A 23,049-nucleotide genomic window follows, 5' to 3' on the forward strand; every position below is an offset into this window, starting at 1 on the left:
CACCATTTCCTAATTTTATGATTAGGAATCCTTAATGGCAGGTGACACTTTTAAATGCTCCTTTAAAGTATATGATCTATGTATGTGATGATGAACAGGTGTTGACTGACAGACAATGCACGCACAACAGGCACAATTCCAGCACACCTACACGCCAGGCTTGTCTCAAATGTCACAGCAAAGATTTTTGAGAGGGAATATGAAGAAGGTCAATAAAGAGATCTAGCATGTTAAGCATGACAGACAGAGTGGAGAAAGCAGAAAAGTACTTGGTCTGGAAGGGTGATGAGTGCGAAAAGGAGATGGCATTGTGGACAAGTCAGAGGCAGGAGATGACCTTGTGATGCTGAATGACTGATGATTGATAGGTAAGGAAGGAACAGCTACAAGACCTTAAAAGTGAACACAATTTATGTCTGATGTAGCAGGGAAAAGGGAAGATGCAAAAAGATGGGAAGCAATGAGCTCAGAAGGGTGTCCTTTTGCCAAGGCCAAAGGAAGAAATGCTGTGGTCATTGAGATGTAACATGATGAGGCAACATCGTATTTGTTAAAAGTTTAATGTAGTAAACAATGGCTCCTGTGCATGTCGCATGGAAGTCAATGAGAACACATTTGCAGGATTAGCTATGTAATATTAGTTTGGGGTTAATTATATTAGAAATAGACAAATTTAAAGGTGAAGATCACTGTCTTTAGAAGACCTCATCTGTGGGTATAATGGATCTGAATATAATGAAATCTGGTATCTGAATATAATGGTATCAGATATCTGGTATCTGCTTATAATGAATCTGGTATAATGAAATCTGAAACCAAGTTGACCGCTTCTCTGAATTATTGTGATACAGCTCAATCAAAAGTTACAGACTTGATGTCCAGCTACCTGCTGGATGCAGATCTATGGCTTGCATTGAGCAGAATGCTGAAGGAGGTAACAATAATTATTATATGGGTCCTTTCTTGTCCCCAAATCAGTAAAAGTAAATTTCATAGGCAAGAATTTTAAATTTATCATAAGCCTTCTAATTTCACAGTTTTTACAAACTTTTGTCCATTTGCCAACTTTGAATTCGATAACTTCTAATGTGAGCAGTTGTCAGCAATCTTACATAGTCCCTCGCTGCTGCATGTCCCACATTGCCTTGGAAACTAGGGATAAACCTCTTACTAGAGATGATGAGGGCCCCAAGAACAGCTACGTTCTTGGAACATTTAACTTCTCTGGGTCTCACACAAAGAAGCCAGGCTACTCCACTCTGCCACTAGAAGAGCTATCCCAATTTTTAACTTTAATCCTCTGGGAAAGTAAAGCAAATGAATATGGACAAAACCTCATTTCTGAATCATCTCATGAGGGATGTTCTCCTTTCATGGAGCCAACATTGCCCAACAGAGAAATCAACCCTCGTCTCTAATTCTGCTTCTGATTCCATTACTGACTATGAATCTTTGAAGTCTCTTAAACAATATCTCAACTACCCTATCTGGTAAATGAAAACAATAGTTATCTATCTTTGTAAATAGTGGTGAAATCCAGAGTATTGAAGCTACTGCGTAAGGTAAAACAAATTGAAACAACATTGTTTGAAATATCTACAGATACCGTAACAAAGACCATTGTTGAAAGGAATCTGATTTTAAATATCTTGAATAGATTTTAAGAAAATTTTATCCTTTCCCTTGATAAATTGCTCAACATCAAAGTAGTTCCTTGCTGTATTTTCATATTAGGGTCTAAAACTTTGACAAAAAAATTAGAAAATTCATCTTTTGAGAGACTATTTCTAGAAGTAAATTTTAGCATTTTAGCACATGCAGGACAAAGTGGATTTTCTTTTGCCCTCTTCTTTTATTTCTCTGCTTTTTCTGATTTTATAGAGAAATAAAAGCAAAGACATATTCCCTTCACTTTATCTGTCAAAACCCATAGAAAGGCCAAACAATTAAAAATCAGTCCTTAAATTTCTTATAGATACTGAATGATGATATATGGAGTGACGACTTTGATAAACAACTATTTGCTCCTGACAACACTTTTTCAGTGAGCTGACAGGTTTTTGTCCAGCTTCCCATGCAGGCTCCGCACATTGTGCAGGCAGTGTGAGAGAAAGTAGGACAGTATCTATCTTACAGGGATCTATCTTAATGATATCTCCAATCAATTATTTCAGGGGAAAAAAAAAAACCCACCTACTATAAAAGGAATAAAATAAAAATGCTGAGGTTACAAGGTATGGTTAAGAAATAAACCAGTATTTTTAAATAAATAAATCTTTAATCATTCACCTCAGCCCTGAGTGTAGGAGTCGTGAATGATAAACTTCTTGCAGGAATTCCAGAGATAGCCTTCTGTTTCATGGCTGATTGAGGTTTCTTTTTTAATAAACTACACTAAATTATAGAGGGAATTTAATAATCACTGTTGATTTGTCCTAATTTTATTTCATAAAATGCAACGAATGTTGCACACCCATCTCTCATGTAACTGTTGAGTACAATGGCATTATTTGAGGCATGAATTCAATCCAATCTTATCATTACTGGTTTATGTTGTCTGCTTGTCTGACAGCTGCAAGCCATGGAAAAAAATATTAACCGTCTTCAGCAAGTAGTTTTCCTTTTCATGTTGTTTTTTTCTAAAATGCATATTTTAGAAGGTTTTGAAATAAGAACAGGATTAGATGCTTGAGAGAAAATTAGGTCATATATTTGTTAGATACAAATCTCGCAAGTAATTAAAACATGGGTATCAAGCAATATTTGTATTCTGTGCTGCTGCCTTTGTGTGGAGACAGTGGGGATTTCAGAATAACCCAGTGTGCTCTGCACTTTTTCCCTCTCTAATGTGTTTATCGAATACGAGTAAGTATGACTTTTATACAGCTCCTATAACGGGGGAAAATTACCTTCACATAACCCACATTTACATGTGTCTACTTTTAAAATTTGTGACCCATTTTTAATATACATTTTAGATCTTTAATGTGCAAGTTTGAATGTATTATATATGTAACAGAGGAAATATGGGATTGTATAGAATTTTTTTAGCTGCTATGGGCAGAAGTGGTTAACATCAGCAGCTGCGTTTGTTAGCCAAGTTTCCCAGCATGGGAATACATGGCTATATATGAAGGTATAGATGAATGAATGAATAACTTTAATCTTGGACCCAGTAAGACCACCCTATAGTTTTAATTTGAACATAAGCTTAAATGCTTCACTGAATGATGACCATGCTAAAGGAATATAATGGCTAAATTCACTTAGCAGTTGTAACGGACAACTTATTCAATACTTTTTATACCAGAATGTATAGACTAACAACTGTTCATGTATTTCTAGTTAAAAACACACATTGCAGGGGCTCTTACCTGAATGTTTATATATGGGTGACAGTCGGCCATTTATTGGAGACACACTGTAGACTATGCCAAATTCCTCTCTCTTATCCCTTTGCTGCTTGTGCAAGATTGGACACTGGAACAGAAATAAAAACAATGGCTGTCTCTGAGGGAGTTAAAATAGAGAGGTGAAATACTGTAAGGAAACAAGGAGAAAAAGTAGCAGAAGAATTAAATAGGAGGCCAGGGGGAAAGAAAGGATCTGCAAGAGTGATGGGAGAGGAGTGGCAGAGAAGAGGATATCTGGGCAGAGCAGGAGCCAGGAGCGATTGATGAAAATGAGGGACAGCAGTGATGTGCATCAGAAGAACAGAGAGAGTTTGGAGAGCTTGGGATAGGAAAGGAGTCAAGAAAACAGGGGGGAAAGGCCAGGAAGGAAAGAAAAGCCATGGAACTGTGATCAAAGCCAAGCCAGAGGTGGAGAGAGAGGAAATAGAAGCAAACAGGAAAGAAACAATGAAGAAAAATTCAGAAACAACTTTATGGCCCAGCCTTGAACGCAGCTGTGATCATGAATTGGGAGGCAGAAGGGGAGTGTGCAGAAACATTCTTTCCCAAGCTCATGGCTTGGAGTATGTCCCGATGGCTTCTGCTGGCAGGAAAGGGGAGGGGAGTGAAAATTGTCACTCCTTAGGCCCTAGCAAAGCTGCTACTCAGATTGGATGAACATCTCAGAGCAGGGGTTCCCAGTATTGCTCTGGTCCTGTGCATATCCACTGAGCGTGGGACAAACTGAGAGAGTAAGCCCCAAAACAGTCCATATGGCTTGCAAACGTTTAATCTGCACATGGCCATCCTCCTAAGGATATTTTAAGAGTTCTTTATAAGATTATTCAAAGGTTAGTATGGAAAAATCCTACATTTAACATAATCTCCAGTACTGGGAGGGTTTGATGTCTCTCATCAAGAGAAAGATTTCAACAACAGCATCTTTCCTCTCTCCCAACACGAAAAATTGTAATAGAGCTCAGGACAAGACCGATAATGCTATCCAGTCTTTCACTGAGGGAAAACCTGTAGCCTAAGCAGAATAAATGACACAGACTGTTCTTCAAGCCCAGTCTGAGGCAGGCTGGATAGGTGGTAGCTTGAGAAAGTCCTTTTCGCTTGTCTAAGTCCATCTCTTCTGGGAAGCATTTGGCTTTACAGAATGGAGTCACCAGCAAGGTCACAAAAGGCAGGTATCAGTCTCACATGCCCTAAAGTACTGGAAAACAATGTTGCACACTGAAAATATTCTTTCAGAGAGGAACATTACTAAGAGGTTACTGTGGGAGCAGTGTCATCTAGGCTGCCCACTGTGCTCCAGCTGGCCAGCTCTTACCTGTTTCTTCCTCCCTTTCTGTTTTGAGACGGGGAAAAAGACCCTCACAATTAATTAGAACCATAGGTGAAACTACCAGAGATGAGCCAGGGAGTAAAGAGGGAGTAAAGAGGGAACAAAGCAATTAAGAACATTTCTGCTAAAAATTCACTAGGCATACGGTAAAATTCAGAGATTGTTGTGCCCCTCAGAAACATGGCAGAGAGAAGCAGACACTTAAAAGAGCTTTCAATTACTTACCTGCCTTTGGCTCCCTTTCAGGGTGCTGTGGAACTGGAAACAGCCATGGTAAATGTATTTTCTCTGCATTTGCCTTTCTTGACAAAACAGCTCCAATATTTTGATCTCAAGAATAATCAGCTCTTTTGTGTTTCCTTTTCAACTAACTGCAGACTTTTGCAAGTTAAAAATTAATGACAACTTCTCTTCCTCTTTTTTTTTTTTAAACAAAAGCCTTCTATGCTCTTTTCTAAAAAAAAATTCTTTTTCCTACAACCTTTAAGTATTAGTCTAAATGGCATTCAAACCACTCTTTCTCCCTCCTTCTGCAGTTACACACGAAACAAATTCCACCACAACAAAACAACCTGGCTCATGGAAACCATTATTTTGAAGATGAAACATTGTGTTGTGTCCTTTACCACTATTACAGGCAGTCAGTCTGTTAGAACATATTGGGCGATTATAGGCTAGTCTTTTCAGAGAAAGCCATGGGTTTCAAGTTAGCAGTAACCATCTATCAATTCTTGAGATTATGCCATGATTTACTGTCACAGCATCATGTATTCTCTGATTTTCTGCCTCCTGTGAAACATTGTGCTTTCCTTTTCTATTGATGTATCAACTATAATAGTTACAAGCAGCTACAGAAAAATCAATAGCGAACTTTCATTACTGTGCACATAAAGAGTACCATGCTGTGAGAGCACCTAGCTGTTAAATAGTCACCAGCAGTAAGGTGCACTATAAATGTCTGTTATTTTGGTCCAAATGAAGAATGTCTGAATTTGAAACATCAAATATCTAGGATTTTTGACACCACTGGATTCTATGTCAAGTTCTTCCAGGATGTGACTTTTTTTCCCCAGGTGTCAGGCTTGATTTGCCTTTTCTGTGCTGGGATCTGTGTATTTTTTTAAACCTGAAGCTGACACAGGAAATTAATATCAAAATAAAGTATTGCTGGGCTGTGCTTAACTGTAAGCTGATTAGGTTTGGTTGGACAGAAGCAGTAAGAATTGTGTCAAACTTTGTTGAACTGGTCTATATCTTACTAGTCAAAGTAAGCTGACTTTGATTAAGGTGAACAGTCCAATAATGTCTGTGTTAGACACACAGAATAGAGGTGAAACAGGTACTACAGTGTTACCATAGACACAAAAGTGCTCCTAGGACTGTGCACTAGGAAAAGCACTGAGTTGCTTTTCAGCACACAGCTTGGAAAAAAAATAGTATAATTTTTGGTTTAAATATATTTATTTGCTCTAGGAAGACATTAATTTCCAGTTAGTAAATGTAAACAAAGAATGGCAAGAACAGCAGCAAATGGATGAGTGTCTTGCCTTGAATATGTCCAGAGCATTTGGCATTTCGGGCCGTATCTCCAGTGACTGGGTAGGAGTTCCCGCAGAGCAATTCTGCTGCAGGACTTAGTGGTTACTTTGGCATTTTGAGACTATGGTGATTTACAGCTGCAAATGCATTGTTTGTTGCTGAATACCTTAGATTTGAAAGCCTGTGCATTTCTATGAGACTAAAGCACGAGTATGCACATGGGTACTTACATGAATTGTAGCCCACCAAATACATATCCCGCTGTCTGCTGTGGCCACAAGGTTGCAGGAAAGCACGGTTTCTTGACCTAGACATAACTTTCAGGAAAATTAACCTTTAAAGAAATCCAAATTGTTTTTACATTTTTCATAGTACTAACTCATATAACTTTTACCATAAAATGAAAAAAACAGAACAGAAATTTCATTCTACATGGCAATTCACAGTCCTGTCTGTAAAAAGATACCTACAGGTGGGGCAATGCCCCTGCTTTGAAGAGTACAGTGAGATTTAGCTAAAAACAACCTTAATCCAATGAGTGTTTATTTAGGTAGAGGTGGATCTGGAATTAAAATCCTTCCAGATCCTAAGGACTAAAGCCAGTCTAATTCAATAAAGCGTTGAGGGACTCGGCAGAACATCACCAGGACCCTGAGGGTATGTATGTCACTGGTGGGGTGAGCTTGGCCAGGTCAGGAAAAGTGCAAACCTCAGTTTGCAGGAGGCTGAGGTCCCCTCATGTTCCCAAGCCCCTCTGCAGACCATAGCAGACACTGTGCAGTTCCAGAGGTGCGCTCACTTCCTTCATCTGGCATATGGCATCAGGGGACCAAAAAGTACCTCTGCCCTTGTGCAAGGAAGAGGAGTTTTTTGGCAGAGACTAATGGGGATCTGGGGCCCCTTAATTCATGCTCCTCGTGTTAAACCTATATGTTGTCTGTGGAAACTTCTCATCCATATCTGACCAAACATTCCAATCTGAGCTGAGCAGTGAGCACAAATCTAGAGTTTACCTGACTTATTTCTGCTGTTCCTTACTGAGCAATTAAAATGTTTAAAATGTGCTGAGGCATGACCTTATCTTAGAGCCTCCAGTCCTTTCTGATCAGGGCTTCTTATCAGAAATCAGAGATACCTGAGAAAGAAAACTCTAAGAGCCTCATATTTGAAACACAGATAGAAGAATATTTCCACACTTCTCCACCCTGTTTAACTGATGAGCAACCATGTTGCCAGAGTAACTTTCAGGTGAGCTTTTCTCTAGCTTTCGTATTTGTATGTTTAAGAGCATAAGCATTGAGTATGAAGAACAGTGGTATATGCATCAAAGTCTTTGCGAAAAGCGCCCAAAGGCTGACACACATCTGGGTGCCTCTCCAGTGCTTCCTGCGTGCCAGCACTGACACTTGCAGAGTGCCAGTGTAGCTGCAGATGTCCCCATCTGGGCTTCTGCCACGCTCATTTGCCAAACCACTTCCACAACTAAGTGCAGACCTATGTCACAGAAAAAAATTAAATTTGCAACTTTCGCTCAGATCAATAGGCAATGTCAGAAACAATATGCTTTGAAATACTGCAGCAGAAAATTACTTACCCTAGTCGTGCTTACTGTCCATGAAAACAAGACTGAGAGTACAGGAGAACAAAGTATGTCTTTTTTCCACCACCTAGCAGGAGGCCCGGAGGCATTGGGCCAGCCAGGGGGACAGGGCAGGAGCCCTGTCTCAGGGCCACCAGCTCTGCTGTCACTCAGTGAGGAGGCACCAGTGTATGGTGCATTACATTTAAGCAAATTCATGGGCTGTTGCAGTCAGGGGTGGTAATTAATGATCTCATCACTGATACACACATGTATATGATGCGACCAAACTTATTGGTGCTTTTCGTCTAAGCCAGCAGATTTTTTGTCAATGCTAATTTGATAGGGAGCTGAAACAGCATCTAAGAGACAACGGTTTCAGTGTACCATCAATGGTCTCATGAGCTGCCTGCAGTTACATTTACGTAGTAAATAATTGTGATTGCCCCAAGCAGAATCTAGCTCTTCTAAATAAAAATAGTAAAATTCAAATGTTTGGCTAATAGGAGTCACATATTTGTTTCTACCGTTGTTCTACTGTAGTGCTTTCAGGACTGAGCAATTAAATGAATGCTTTATATTATTTCAACACAATTATACAAGAAAATAGTTCTTTTGGTGATTTCCGCTTCTCATATCTCACACAGGCAGAGATGGTTATCTTTTTCATGTTCTTTCTAAACTAGAATCAGTTTCCACTGACACAACTTAGTTCAGTGAAAAAAAAAAAGCTGTTGGTGAAAATATTGGCACACAAAACTAGTAAAATCATGTCTTTAAACACCTCAAAAAAGAGAAAAAATAGGGTTTTGAAATCAGTATGTCTGAAAGATGATTGGTTGACTGTCTCACTCTAAGCCTTGTCTCAAAATAGTGCAAAAGACACAAAACTATTTGTCAATTACATTGACAAAAGGGCATAGTATTGTACCTCTTTGATCAGCATGTCACTAAAACACCTTTGCTTAACTGTATTTCTTTCTTTTAAAGATAATATATTGTAATAATATTTGCTCCTGTGGGACTTTGGACCTAAACAAAAGAATGAAGCCAAACAAAATTCACCAAGTAATAAAAAAGTGGTATGAAGTTTTACCCTTATCTGGAAGCCACTATAATGATATAACTGGCTGGTCTAATATTTTTAACCAAGTTCAAAAAAGTTTGAAATATATTAATTAAATGCAAATACAGTCCTGATCCCAAAGACCAGAAGAATGCCTTTAAGCTAGTATTTATAACAAGAGCTATTCGACTGAGCTCTCTTGTAAATTTTATCATACCTGAGGCAGTTTTCCTCAGTCGATTAGCTGGAAAGCTGAATATATCCTGAGGCAAACCAGACATCTAGTACAGGCTAAATTCAACTACTGGAGCTTAAATTTGGCTTAATATATCCCCACTTGGGTCTGCCTGTTTAATTCTCTTTCATATGATAACGTTGGTTTATTCATAGTCTGGACTTGCCACCTGAACAAACTGTACCTCATATCTTATTCTAATGGAATAAGAAAACTTTGCAAAAACCACAAAAGTTCCTGACTGAAAATCAAATGCAAATTTGGGATTAAAAACTGTTTTGTAAAGTGACTACAAGACTAGTACAGAGAGATTTTTTTCCCCTAAGGAATACTGCTTTTTATGATCATGCATTTTTTATACTCTGCAGAGACAGATGGGCTTTATAAAAGGATACAGCCTGCTACTCAAAAGGGTTCCAGTGGCAGCTGCACTTCTGTGTTTTACCCTCAGTAGAAATTTATATTCGATATTTTTCCAGAAAATATTTATATTTCTTCTTTTAGGACTACATCACCCCTTGGTGCAGTTCCAGTGGTGGCAGTAGAAATACCTCTGAGATTAATCTGGTCCATTATTCCTATTTTAAACAGTATTTGAGTAGTAGGAGAGGGATAGAAAGGGAAAACTAACGTGCAAGATAATGTGCATAAGCACATATAATAAGATAGATAAGATGATGTGCAAGCTTCTCATAAGTGCAATAAAGCCAATCATTCAGAAAAGTTGCAAAGATCTAAGCAAAAGCAGAGCAAATATTTTCTAGATAAAAGCAAGTCTTTCTAAAAATCTTCATTTCTTTTTTCTAAGCATTCAGCTTCTTCTCAGCTAAATAATAGATTGTTTCTTGCTCCTCTCTACATTATACTGTACTGTCTATTATTGCAGCTTGCATATAACACCCTTTCTGCCTCAGTTCATAACTTCAAGGATTTTGTATGATGTCCCTATCAACATTCCCAGGAACTTCATAAATATTTATGGCATCTTAAACTATTCACACCCTACAAATGGTAGACATTGACAGCCAGTTCCCTTAAAACACCAGCAATCCTGTATAGTTCATGTGCTATTGAAGATTAAAATGATGTTTCAGAAATTAACTGAGAAAAATATTTGGTTCAATAAATTTACTATTTATTCTGATTTTTTTTCCTTTTATCAGAAGCCTAGTTTCTGTTTTTATCAAATGTGGTACTTTTTTCTGTTGACTGTAAGGCTGATATAAACTAGTGCTATGGCTCCGCATTTAGGCATATATATATTTTTGGAAGGCTGCTGATAGCATGAAAATTAATGTACTAGTTCTCTTATCTATGCTTATTCCAACTGAATATTCAGAAGACAAATATTTCTAGCCCAGACATATGACATGAACCTGGGATTAGGTGAGGAGTTAGGAAAAATGAGTTTAGACTCGCATTCTTTCTCAGTTTATCTGTGAGACCTTCGCTAAATCACTTCTGCCCCAGTTTATCAACGTGTGCTGGCATACAAATATGACCATGGCTCCACAGGATAGTGATTACACAATTTTTTCCTGGAAAAGAGAGACTTAGATTGAGACATTTTTTCTAGGATTGATCTGCTGTTTACCTTAAGTGGTCACTGGGTCAAATATACAAACAAACCTGGAAGCAGGAACCAGAAATCCCTGTCAGTCCAGGCAGGTTCCCTCACCACAAGCCTACAAAGGCAAGCTACAAATTTGGGCTTAAATCACCTAGGGTTAAATCTTTTAGCACAGCAGCAGAGCTCCAACCCAAAGCCTGGAACACACCTTCACTGAGAACAGCCTGTGGCTAGCAATAGCTAAGATCACGCACTGGCGTGGTGGGACACTCCAGTTGTTTGGGGAATTTCCCTGAAGACGCAACAGAGCAAGGACTGTTCAAATTCCTGTTACTCTGTCATGTCTTCAAAGAAAGCGGCAGCTACTCTTTTATGTGGAACCTAATCCTATCTGTGACACTAGGAATGGATTAAAATACCTACAGAATAAGCCTTCAGGCAATAGACAGGCGGCCCTCAGTCCCAGATGAGCAAGAGACTAGCAACACGTTGCATCGCTCACCCAAAGCAGGAGCAAGTCTGAGACATCAACAGGAGCGTAACTCCAGGCATGGAGGAAGTTTTAGGAAGTGAAAGCAAGTGAGGTGGTACTGGAGTTTGGGCATAGCTAAGATGAAGCACCAGCAGTGGAACCACTGCTTGGGACTTGGTGCCTGTGGTCTGTTCCAGTGGGCCATAGTTTCATCAACCAGCTATCCCGACTGGCTCTCCACACTCCACCTCTGTGGCTGTACCTGGCCATGCTTGTCCCTTCATAAGTCTCAGTGAGAAACACTGGACTTTATTTAAGGGTGTAGTTGGTGGTGGACTTCGGGCCAGGGCTTGTGAGCAGCTTTTCCTGTAAAGAGGCCTGGCGGAATCTTGTTTCATTGTGTTTATGACCACCGTATCACCCATATGCCTCATTTGCAAGTAATAAGGATGTCAGTTTCTGGGGTGCCAGCACAAGAAGTGGGTGGAGATTTTGTTTGTTTGTTTAATTTTCAAGTCACTAAATTCAGCCTGAGCTGTTGAAAGTCAAGCTGGTTTATTTTCCTGAGCGATGACTCGGTAATTAAAGAAGTCATAGATGCAAGAGATCAAATTAGGCTTTGCCCTTTGTCTTTACTGGGACTGCAAGGAAAGAAACTGAAATTGAGTAAAATAATTTCACAGTTGGACAAGGAGAAGAATCCAGTTTATTTCCCCCATACCTCCCTTTCCATTGCACAGCTAACAGCAGCAAAAACAATTATAAAATTCTTCACAAAAGTCAATAAGCACAGTTCTTAATGGACATTAGTATATTATATTCTCAGTAAGAATCTGTCATTTTACAGTCTGATGGAATAGAAAAATAAATTTCAATACTTTAAATAACACTAGAAAGAAGCCTACCACCATAAAACAACACCAAAGTGTGTTTTAGTTGAATCTGAGTCATTTTGAAACAAACCAAAGGTCCATCAAGATTGAATACTGACGAGATGAAATAGGATTCAGACTAAGAATTACAGCTTGTGCTCTCCTAATCATCTTATTTTCGCTTTAAAAATATATATAGTTTTGCACAGCGTGAATGAAATACATTGCTATAGAAGAATTTAATCAAGATTTTCAAAACAATGTGCCCATTATCTGATGTTATGTTCAACTGAAAATGAAAATTACTTTATGACCCTAATAAACAGTCAGAGATCGATCGTTGCACTGTTACAGATAGCTTAACCACTGCCAAAAAACGATCCTCCTGAAGACAAGAAAAGTTTTCTATGCATTCAGTTTGGACTTGGGAGTTTATTTATTTTGTATTATTATAAATATTTATATACTATATAAATAATATTTTATATAAATAATAATAATTATTACTATCCTTAAATAAATAGTAATTTATTTATTAAATTCACCTTCTTAATAAAGACAATAAAAGTGGTTTCTGTTTTTATAATATAAAGGTTTTTCAAGGTTTGGAAAGTGCTAAATATAACATCTTACCATTGATTAACAAACACATCTATCAAAAATTGTTTCTCATGACTTGTAAGGAAATAATACTTGGCACAACCCTGCTGTAATAAAACTGAGGGGAGTTTTGCAGTAAGGAGCTTATCTTCACCATAAATCCTCCTTCATTATAGCATTTTGTCTGTCAAGAAGGCTTAGCTATAGAATGGCATACATCTGCCTTCGTGACAGATGTGCTATATGGAACCACTGTTGTTGCCATTAGTTTCAATGAAGGAGAATTGTGGGTAATTTTCAGAGATTGGCACTTTATCAACCATTATTACTCTTGCCCTCCAAAAATTTTTCATCATATGTCAAAATCTACCTGTGTTTTAAGTCCTGTAACCCAGAGGGTTTGCAAGGCTAGCAGAAAGTGGGCAAAGAAACTAGGAAAAAGCAGTGTTTAAACAGAGGAAGGTTTGGTAACATTACCTCCATACTGGGTAGTCCCCCTTCTTTGAACTACTCTGGGGGAAAAACCTTCATCAGAATTAACATATTCCTTCTTCAAGGAGAGAAGGAGGGAGGGAATTCCTTCTTCAATGAGGGAATTGGCTCACACCAAAGCCCCTGATGGAAACCCCGACTTCAGGCTGAGGAGGCACATTTTATCTTTCCCTGATAAAACAGCATGTTTCTGAGGAGAGGCAGTGCTGCGCATTGGGCCACGCAGTCTAGCTGGAAAGAACAGAAAAACCTCTTGGAGGATGAGCCTGAAGGCCATCCTGGCCAAAAATACCATCGCCAGAGTTTGGGAGACATCATATTATACCCTACACATTTAACAGTCATTCCAAAGAGCTACTAAGCTTTGGGGCTGGTTGGGTTTTAATAAAGTCCTTAAATGATGGGGCTCCTCAGCTCATCAAGGGTGAGGAAGATCAACCCTGGGCTGGTATTGAGTCCTATTGCTTGGAGTATCTGTAAGACTGTTTGCAGCCTTATCAAAGTGAGCAATTTCTCTCCGTGGAGTATCCTAAATACAACCTTATTTCATCCTCGCAATACCAGGACTTGCAGTGGTGCAAAATGCAGAGAGGCAGCCGAGCTGTGTGTGCATGCACCTCTTCGTTGCTTCATGTAGAAAGAGTATGTGATAAAAGATGCAAGCAGTAAAATTTAACCAGCCTTCTTTGGGAAATATTTACGCTGCTCCTAAGGAGTTACTATTTTTCAAATTTAAATCTCTCATTCTGTTTCATTTTTCTTTTCAAAATTCCCAGACCAAGGGAAGCTCTCTACAGATTAGTAGACCACCAAATCTTCAGTATTTCATGTTTGAAATATGAGAGGGAGAAAATCTCTCTGAAACCTAAGTATTTTTCCCCTCTAAAGACCAGACCCATTTTGGGGGAAAATATGCAAAGTGTTCTCCTCAGGCTGAATGTTGTATGCAGTTTCAGCTTAATGCACAGCTTTATAGCAGATGTAGAAAATAATCAAAATAAGGTGATTTCTGGGAATACTGGCAGATCTTTACTGTGACTGCAGAGCAGATCCTGACACACTATAATACTGTTTTTGTCTTAATCGTCAAAAGTAAGCTATAGACAACAAAAATTCTTTGCTTGACAGAAAAGCAATTGCTATTTCTTGTAAAACATATAATATATTCCAGAAGACCTAAGGGTTTACTTTCCAATAAGGATAGAAAAAGATGTGCGCCCCACTGTGAGCTCACAGTAAGGCTGTTTCATGTAAAAAGTTGGTAATTAGTCCCTGAGTGAATAAAGTAGAAGAGATAAGAGACTGATACTTACTGTAGCAACACAAAACACTTTTTCTAGCTGCTAGTCTTTAAAGGGTGTGTGGGCGGGAGGGGGGGACCTATTCCTACACATTTAATTTACAAGCCTCTAAACCTCAGAAAATGGTTTCTTGCATTAAGCTTAAACATGTGTACTTTAAATTGTTACTAACCGATGTAAAGATTGATAAGAGACATTCCCATTCTAAAATGCAGACAGCAATGAAGAATTATATGAAAGTGTAAAAGACTGTTGTGCTGTAGACATCAGTAGGAGACTTACACCAGCTTGATGTTTCACCAAGTTAACACATTAACATTCAAAGAATCTTTATCAAAAAGGAAACACTTGGAAAACTAAATCACATAGCTTTAGCCAGAGTTATATAATAAATACCAAGAACAAAACCAAACCCAAAGCACAGAGAAACCATCTACTTACAAACTAAAGTTATTATTTAATAACATTTGTATCACTGTCAGCTATATACTAAGTACCAGGAGTGAAAACTGTATAGCACTTCTTGTTCCACCTGCAGAAATAACTTAATATTCATGTTTTCCTTTGTTGTTATTCATGTTTATTACAGCTAGAGTTTGCAGTTCTCTCCCAAAAATAACTGCACAATTTAGATTACAACTATGTGTTCAGCAAACCTCTTTTTTAACAGTATACAAAATATCATACGAGAGCCTGAGACATGACAGTGGAGCTTTACACAGTGCTCTCAGCACTTTGACTTCTCTCTGTTCAGTTTGTCTTGTTTGCTTCACTGTAGCATTTATGGTTAATGTACATGGGAGGAGAGGACTTCTCAAAAGTGATATCCAAAAACCTTGGTTACTCCCTGAAGACACACTCCAAAATACATAACTGGTCATCAGGTTGCCCTCCACCCCCACTATTATGATTGCAGTCCTGCGGAGATCTACACACAGATTAATTATATAGTGATGTTCTAAACTGTAATCATTTGGACCATGAGTATCTGATTCAGTACAGAAAGAGGAAAATTCTGCATATTTTCACCAGTTAACTATTAACGTCTTGTTTACAAGCACTGAGCCTCACCACAAATATCAAAAATTTGTGTAAGGGAAATACATTAAGAAGTATTTCCCCAGGCTGGATGTGCTATACCAGCCCCAGAACTACTTTTTGTTTACTGTTAGTGTTAATTGGACTTTTTTTTACATCTGACTTCAGTGCTTATGTTGCCACATATGAGTATTTAAAGAACTGTCCACTGAGACAAGGAAAAAATAACAACACAGACCCTTCTTTCCCTGTAGTTCTGCAACTTCCATGCAATTCAGCCAGGCCACGTAGCTGATGAGCTAACAGGTACACCAATACCACACACAGGTACACCTACTGCAAGAAGCCACCGGTCCTGTGTACGGTCGTAATGTAGATAAAATATTATGCCTCCTTTTGACCTGGAGTATGATTATCAATACAACTGAGGACAAAATGCATCTCTATAAAACGCAGGTTGAATTCACCACTTTTGCAGGAAAATACAGAAAATGTACAATTCCCAGATTTTGTTTTTTCTTGATCTTTGCAAAAACTGACTTTGTGACGTTGCCAATAAATACATGTTCCATGCAGTAACATTTAGTCGGAGAGCAAAAATGAGAATGAACCTGACTTTCCAAGAAGTCAGCACAATAATCTCACAGTATGATTCAAAACAAACAGCAACAGAAGGATACCCTTTGAATTTAAAGGAGGTTGAATCAGCTAACAGTTTCTAAAACTTCCTGATGTTTAAAGTTCTTTTTAAGAGGGAAAAGAAGTTCAAAATACTGATTTTGAAATCATTATACATTTTATCTTGCTGTTTAACACAGTTTAAGCTCCAGTGGAGTCCCTGTTTTCTGCAGGAATTTCTTATGTTCTAACAATTCATTCATGATTGCATTTTGCATCTGAAAGCAACCTGTTTAAAATAGTGGTGGTAGTTGACACTGCTTCTTTCTTAATTTTATAAAAATATGCTTAGAACACCCAATTTTTAAACCAGGTTACACTCGCTACAGAATTCACTTGGGAGTTTCATGTAGGTATGTAAAATAATAAACAATTATATTTTGTGTGAGAAAATTTCGAGTGAAATACATGAAAACATGAGTATCCAAAGATCTGCAGGGACAGTGGCAAAAAGACTTGGGATAAATGAGTTTGAATAGCTAAGGGACCAAGCATAACAGCTTTGCAGTTACCAGTTCTCCTCACTCTGGATAATGCAAAGTTGAAACGATTCTTGTTGGACAGCTGCCATAATTTAAGTATTGCTAGTGAGTTCCTTAAGCCAGCTGGCAAAATTCGGATGGAGGTCATGTCCCTAGTTCCCAAACAAGCAGCACAAATCTTGGAGCCACTTGCTTCATTTCCACAGTGAAACTGGGACAGGAAAGAGGCAGGCAGTAACCACCACAGCAGGAAACATTCACCCCAGCTCATGCAAGAGTGAACCTGAAGTGTAGCTGAGAGCCAGCATGCTCCGGAGAGGCTCCTGCTCAAAGCCTGTAACTCAGGCCCCGGAGGCTGCGTGTGCTACCCTGGGCTGCCATTGGGATCCTTGGCATCCTTCCTATCCTCTTGTCCTGAAGAAAATATTTGCCTTCTCCAACCATTTCCCTCATGTTCCAGCACAGAGTTATGTGCAGGAACCAATATTTGCTCTATTTAAAGTACTTCTGGGAAAAGGTGCAGTGGGACCCAATTTACACAGCCACCCAAGCTACTAATGGACTGGGGGACCAACGTGTGTTCCTGTTTTGCAAAGGAAAACACTCACTTCCCCTCCAATCAAAGGTTGGCATTTACAATGAACAGAATTCTGCCAAATTCCCCATCTCCAGTGCTCCAGGAACATCCATAGAAGAGCAGATTTGCCTTTACTCAAAATGAATCAGCAGCATGCTCAGTATTGCCATGCTTTAGCATTACAAGAAACTCTGTTACAGTAGTCTACTGATGCTATAAACGATCAAACACCAACCAGAACAAGTTCTCCCAGCCAGAGCACTTTGATCACTTCACTCTTTCTGCATTATAGCAGCACTCTAATTTGCAAACATTAGAATAACTTCTGCAGTCTCCAGACATGTCGAAAGGCAATGCCATCAGAGTAATTTTTTACACAGGGAAGCAAATAATGAGGAGTTAATATACTGGCATTTATCTCTGACCAGCATTTCCAGAGCTTGAACTTGCAGTATAGATACAGAAGATAATCAAACAGAGGCAGAGTGAACAAACTGTACCTGCCTCACTGATGTAAATGCCCCTGTTGTCCAATACCACACACACAAAAAAAAAATCAGTGTTGGATTTCAGAAACCATATTCAGGTTAAAGGGCACCATTCTTATCTGGTATTCCACCCAAAGGACAATGATTTCATTTTATAAAGATCATTAGTCAGTGAAATATATATTTTAGAGAGTTTCTAGTAGGGAAGATTATTTTGGCAGTCACTGGAGTGTACCAGATGGTTCATTAACATAGGCTAGACAAGTCAAAGGCTTTCAGAATCATTTAGAAAATGTCAAACAGAAACAAGAACCCTGTCACTTTTTATTAGAATTAACTACATCATACCCTGGACACAGATTTCACCTTGGGTCAGAAAAATTAATACAGAATTATATGAATTGTGTAACATACTAGGTTAAAGATAGGGCCTCCTCTCGGGACTCATTTGCTAGCAATATATTATGGTCTTCTACTTTAGGAATCCTCAACCTTTCTTTTTGTAAGCTATGAAAAGAGCTGACCTTGCTCAGACTCCATTGGTGTCTAATTGATTTGAGGTATATGCAGAATTTCAACAAGACACTCCGCTAAAGCTCTTTTGTGATCATTTTCCCAGGAAAGTTGGCAAAAGGGTTCACTGAATATTCAGCAGTTTGTAAAGTATGCTTTTGTTGGGAGGAAAAAAATACATCCATTTAGTGAAACACTGCCTTCGTAAACAGGAATGAAAATGAATTGTTACTTTTTTATTATTATTATCATTCAGATGTCAAAAATCTTGAGAACTTCCAGCTTGTGGAAGGTGTTCAGGAACAAGTGAATGCTGCTCTGCTGGACTACACAATGTGTAACTACCCACAGCAAACAGACAAATTTGGGCAGCTTCTCCTGCGACTACCAGAAATCCGGGCCATCAGTATGCAGGCCGAAGAATACCTCTACTACAAACACCTGAACGGGGATGTGCCGTGTAATAACCTTCTCATTGAAATGCTGCATGCAAAGAGAGCATAAATTATACCCATTAGAGCTTCTGCTTTCAAGAAGAAAAAATATATTCTGAACTGCTCCAAGCAACACTAATTAAAATGTGGTTTTAAGACTTTGTAAAATGGTATAATAATCAAATACTAATAGTAAATAAGTGATGTATCAGGGTATTTGTATTGCAAACTGTGAATCATATGCTACACATCCCCAGAGGAATCTATATAGGACTTTATATGGAGTGAAGTGAACTTACCAAGTGGATACTATCACCAATTCGACATGAAAAAGGACAGAATGATTCTTGTATATTTAACTCTACTGATTGCCAATATGAAGAAACTTAGGAGAAGAAAAAACTGATCCGTATTATCGAGCTAAGATAGTGGGGGATTTGAGTGCACTAAATTCCTTCACTGTATAGCAGGACTTCTAAAACAGTTATAATAGATGCAAAACTGCACCTATAGCATCTTCTGTCATCCTTCCAAGAACCCAACACTTACTTCTTCTGTGATAAATGATGTGGCATCCATTCAACAGTCTGTAAGAGAGAGCTGGCTTAGGCCACGTGCTATGTAGAATCGCCACCAAATCCTGAGAAGCTGGTTTTGACTGTTGGTCTCTCAGGCCTGCAAATCGCTAATATGACAAGTCTGTTATCCAGTTAGCTTGGCATTCTTACTATGTTCTGAAGTTTGTTTTGTCACATGTTCATGTTGTTCTATCAGGCAGTATCCCTCTTCTACTGCTGTTACCGGATAGCTATTAAATAGCTAAGATAAATATTCCAAAACAAATCAGCCAATTCAACTATGTACATAACTAGCGGAGTGGCTAAAATATGGCTCTGCTATATATTCACGCTCATTTCCAAATAAAAGAAATGGCGATATTTTAGCCATTAGAAACAATAACTTCTTTCACAAACACACACACACACACACATATACATTTTCTAGGACATCAAATACTGGTGTTAAAAAACTAAAAATCAAAATTTAAAAAATGCATTTAGTGATGCAAGAATAGACAAATGAATTGTGTGACCTGATGACGCCATGGAGCTTATTAAGAAATGCTCTTTAAAATTGCCAGTAATTAAGAACTAAATTTCAACTCAAACATCCAATAGCTAATGAAACTTTTTCTTTTAAAAGTTAGGTAATACACACCTTTTACGCAAAGGAAGAAGAGTGATACTGCTGTGTCTGTGTAGGCCAAAGTCTGCTGCAGAACAAATATTAGAGAAGAACAAACAATTCTCTCTCTGTCCAAATGAAGATATCAGTATTAACATGTCGTACCACAGTTATAAGTCTTGCCTTATTTCATTATCCTTAAAGGTAACTGTGCAGGTGTGGATCAACATAAGTTTAAAATAAAGTATTAATCTCTAATATTAACAAAAACATAGTGTTTACATTCTTTAGGTCCTGTGGGGAAAAAACTGTGATAAAATTGCAGAGCAGTGATTTCCTTATTATTTCTTTTAAATTGGTAATTATTTTACCAGTACTTAATTACTGTATGTCGTGAGACACTAAAATCAATAGGGGTATTTCATTTTGATTTTAATTTTTGAGATTATTGGCTGCACAATCACTTGTAGAAACTGTATAAAATCCTAATCTTTTAATTTTTTTTCATGAAGATTGCTGGCTTTTGAATAGTTTATTTATATTGTATATGATAGTTTCCACTGTAGACAATTATGATGCTAATTTATTGTTCTTTGGTTTCATCTTTATATAAGATATAGCCAGAATGAAGAAGCCAAATATATGTGTTTACTGTAGCATGTCTTCAAGTTAGTGGAACATAGTTCAGGGACACACAAGGGTCTTTACAAATTAAAATCATTCACTTGACTAAATGTCTGTAAATCTTCATAACCCTAAATGTAGTTTATTTAAATCTATTGTAAATTATGTGAGTTATAGCTTTTTCTGTTTCAAGTGAACTTGAAAAGGTGCATTTCTCTTGTTTTTTTCCAACCACTCATACATTGTATACCAAAGACATCAGTTATTACATCTGCATTAGTACAAAGCACACTATTTTAATTGCCTGTATTAATCAGCTCTAATATTCTCTCCATGCGTAGGGTACAAACACAGCAAAGCCTAGTGTCTGCGACTCCTAGATGCCTGTCTTATATCACAGAATGCACGTACTGTCATACGGACCAAAAGCAAAGCAAGCACAGCTCCCTCAGTCATCCCACACAGCAGACATGCAAGCATTATTTAAATAACAGAGTTCTCCCTCTAACAAACTACAATGACAGAAAGTAAGTGCGGGTGACAATTGACGGTGCCTGTGAAATACCTATACCCACGTGTACAAGATATGTATGGTCATTCCTTCCTTCTTAAAAGAAAGACGAAGTGTATTTCGAGTGTTTGCATTCTGTATTTTTTTTCCCTGTTGAAATGCTACAGTGAATCTCACTGCATATTAAAGAAAAAAGCTTTAAAAAATGTTGCTAACTATATTCACAGCACCACTATCTATATACAGGACAAAAGAGTTAAAATAAGGTCATAGAAGAAAAGAAGAATTTTACATACAGTTTAATGGAAACAATTTCAGATAAACTAACATCTGTGGTTCCAAGAATCCCACCAGATTGCCCAAAGTACATGGGGGTGGGGGGAAATCACCAAAATCCCCCCCTCATGTTAATTGTTAACTACTTTGTAACCAGACATTTACTTCTGACTGCCTTATTGATTACAGGACGTATTAGTAAAAGCAGACTAAAATTCAAAGGGTTTGGCTTTGGCTGGTTTATTATAGTTGTTCTGTGTTTGTAAACAGACAATCTGTAAAGTCTGACTATTTGTATTACAGATGTTCTGCAGCTGCCTTGGATTTAAATCCATGCAACTCTTAGAATGTGCAGTGAGTTACTTGTTGAAGTTGAAGTTCTCTTACTGTATCGGTGAAATACATATTGTCATGTCAGTTCTTGCCAGGAGTTTCTCATCGCCAATGGAATTTTTTTTCTCTCTCAGTATTTCAATAAATATTGATATGCCCGTACTGATTACTTTATAATTGTCTTTATAACAACATCATTCCACTGAAATGAAGCACCGGTCAAAAATCAGTTACTCAAGAGAGTAAAATGCAAGAGAAATGAGAGTGCCAAAGAGAATCTGGTGTAGAGAAGAAGACAGATGTGGAGAGCGGCACCTTCAAAAGCTCAGACCGCGATGGTGAAATTGCCTAGGCTGAAGCAAAATAAATACAGCTAAACAGATCAGAAAAGCTGAATCTCTAATCCAAAACGATTTTTCTGGTTAATACGTATAAATGAATACATTTCATCTCATACTGGACACTTAAGTGTTGCTTTACATGTAATCCATAAAGAGTTAAGCAGCCAGAGCATCAGAGGGGTAAAATGACAGAACAAAAGAAAATCAGGTAACAGGATCCAGCAGAGCTCAGGATAACCTCTCAGCAATGTAAATACACGGCAGGGCCAGGGGCAAACCCACAGCTTCCAACACAACTGCCAGCAGAGGCTGCCAAGGAGGCAGATGTTACTGCTACTAGAGAAAAATATTTTCCTAAAGTTGCCCTCTGGCTCATCTGATTGCTGTTTCGAGAGCAGGAGGTGAAGTGGTCCAAGAGAGCTTGTCAGCAGTACCCTACTGTTTTGAGACCAAGTCCACCGCTTCCCCTGAACTGTCCGGTAGTTGAAAGGGGGCTGTTCTCTGAGGTGCCAAATGTAATGCTTCAAGGGGGAAAAACAGGGCTAGAATTTGTTATTTACAAAACCTGAGCTTGAACAAAACAAAGCTGGTTCAGTGTTGCTACAAAAAGAGAGTGAAACAAATAGGGTGAGGTGGCTTATATGTGAGGAAAGATTGTTTCAATTTTTAGGAATCATAGCTGAAAACTGTGATTTCACGTAAGACCCAGGGGAGATATCAGGGTTGATATATTTTAGATAGTTTTCCTTATGAGATATATATTTTTGGGCTATATATTTAGTATGTACACTAAGCATTTAAATTATGAGGGGATTTCTTTTGAAATTGAGTTTGACACTGGTTCTGGAACAATCTGCTGTATGTTTTTATTGGATACATGGAAAGAGTGAGTTCAATGTAACACAGGTCAAGTCAGTACAATACTTAGTGATCTTGACAATTTCCTGGAACACTGAACAACATTTTATTAACCCCTAATTTGAAGCCCATAGTCTAGATATATCACAAAACTTCTAGCAATATTTCTACCTTCTCCAATATAGTTGCTGTTGTTTTCCAGGGAAGTTCTCTATGGGTGCATCTGCTGCACTGTGGAATTT

General features: G+C 38.2%; 1 protein-coding gene across 3 annotated transcripts in view; it reads left to right on the forward strand.

The window, feature by feature from the left end:
• The window catches only part of NR5A2 (nuclear receptor subfamily 5 group A member 2), a 98,712-nt gene extending 76,942 nt beyond the window's left edge, over positions 1-21,770 (forward strand). For all 3 annotated transcript variants that reach the window (XM_064454776.1, XM_064454775.1, XM_064454777.1), the window contains one exon: positions 18,502-21,770. In XM_064454776.1, coding sequence (XP_064310846.1) covers positions 18,502-18,749 — 248 coding nt within the window. In that variant the 3' untranslated portion in view covers positions 18,750-21,770. The remainder of the gene's footprint in view (positions 1-18,501) is intronic.
• Positions 21,771-23,049: the final 1,279 nt, after the last annotated feature.

Source organism: Phalacrocorax carbo, chromosome 6 (assembly GCF_963921805.1).
Source record: "Phalacrocorax carbo chromosome 6, bPhaCar2.1, whole genome shotgun sequence".
In the NCBI taxonomy this organism is placed as follows: Eukaryota; Metazoa; Chordata; class Aves; order Suliformes; family Phalacrocoracidae; genus Phalacrocorax; species Phalacrocorax carbo.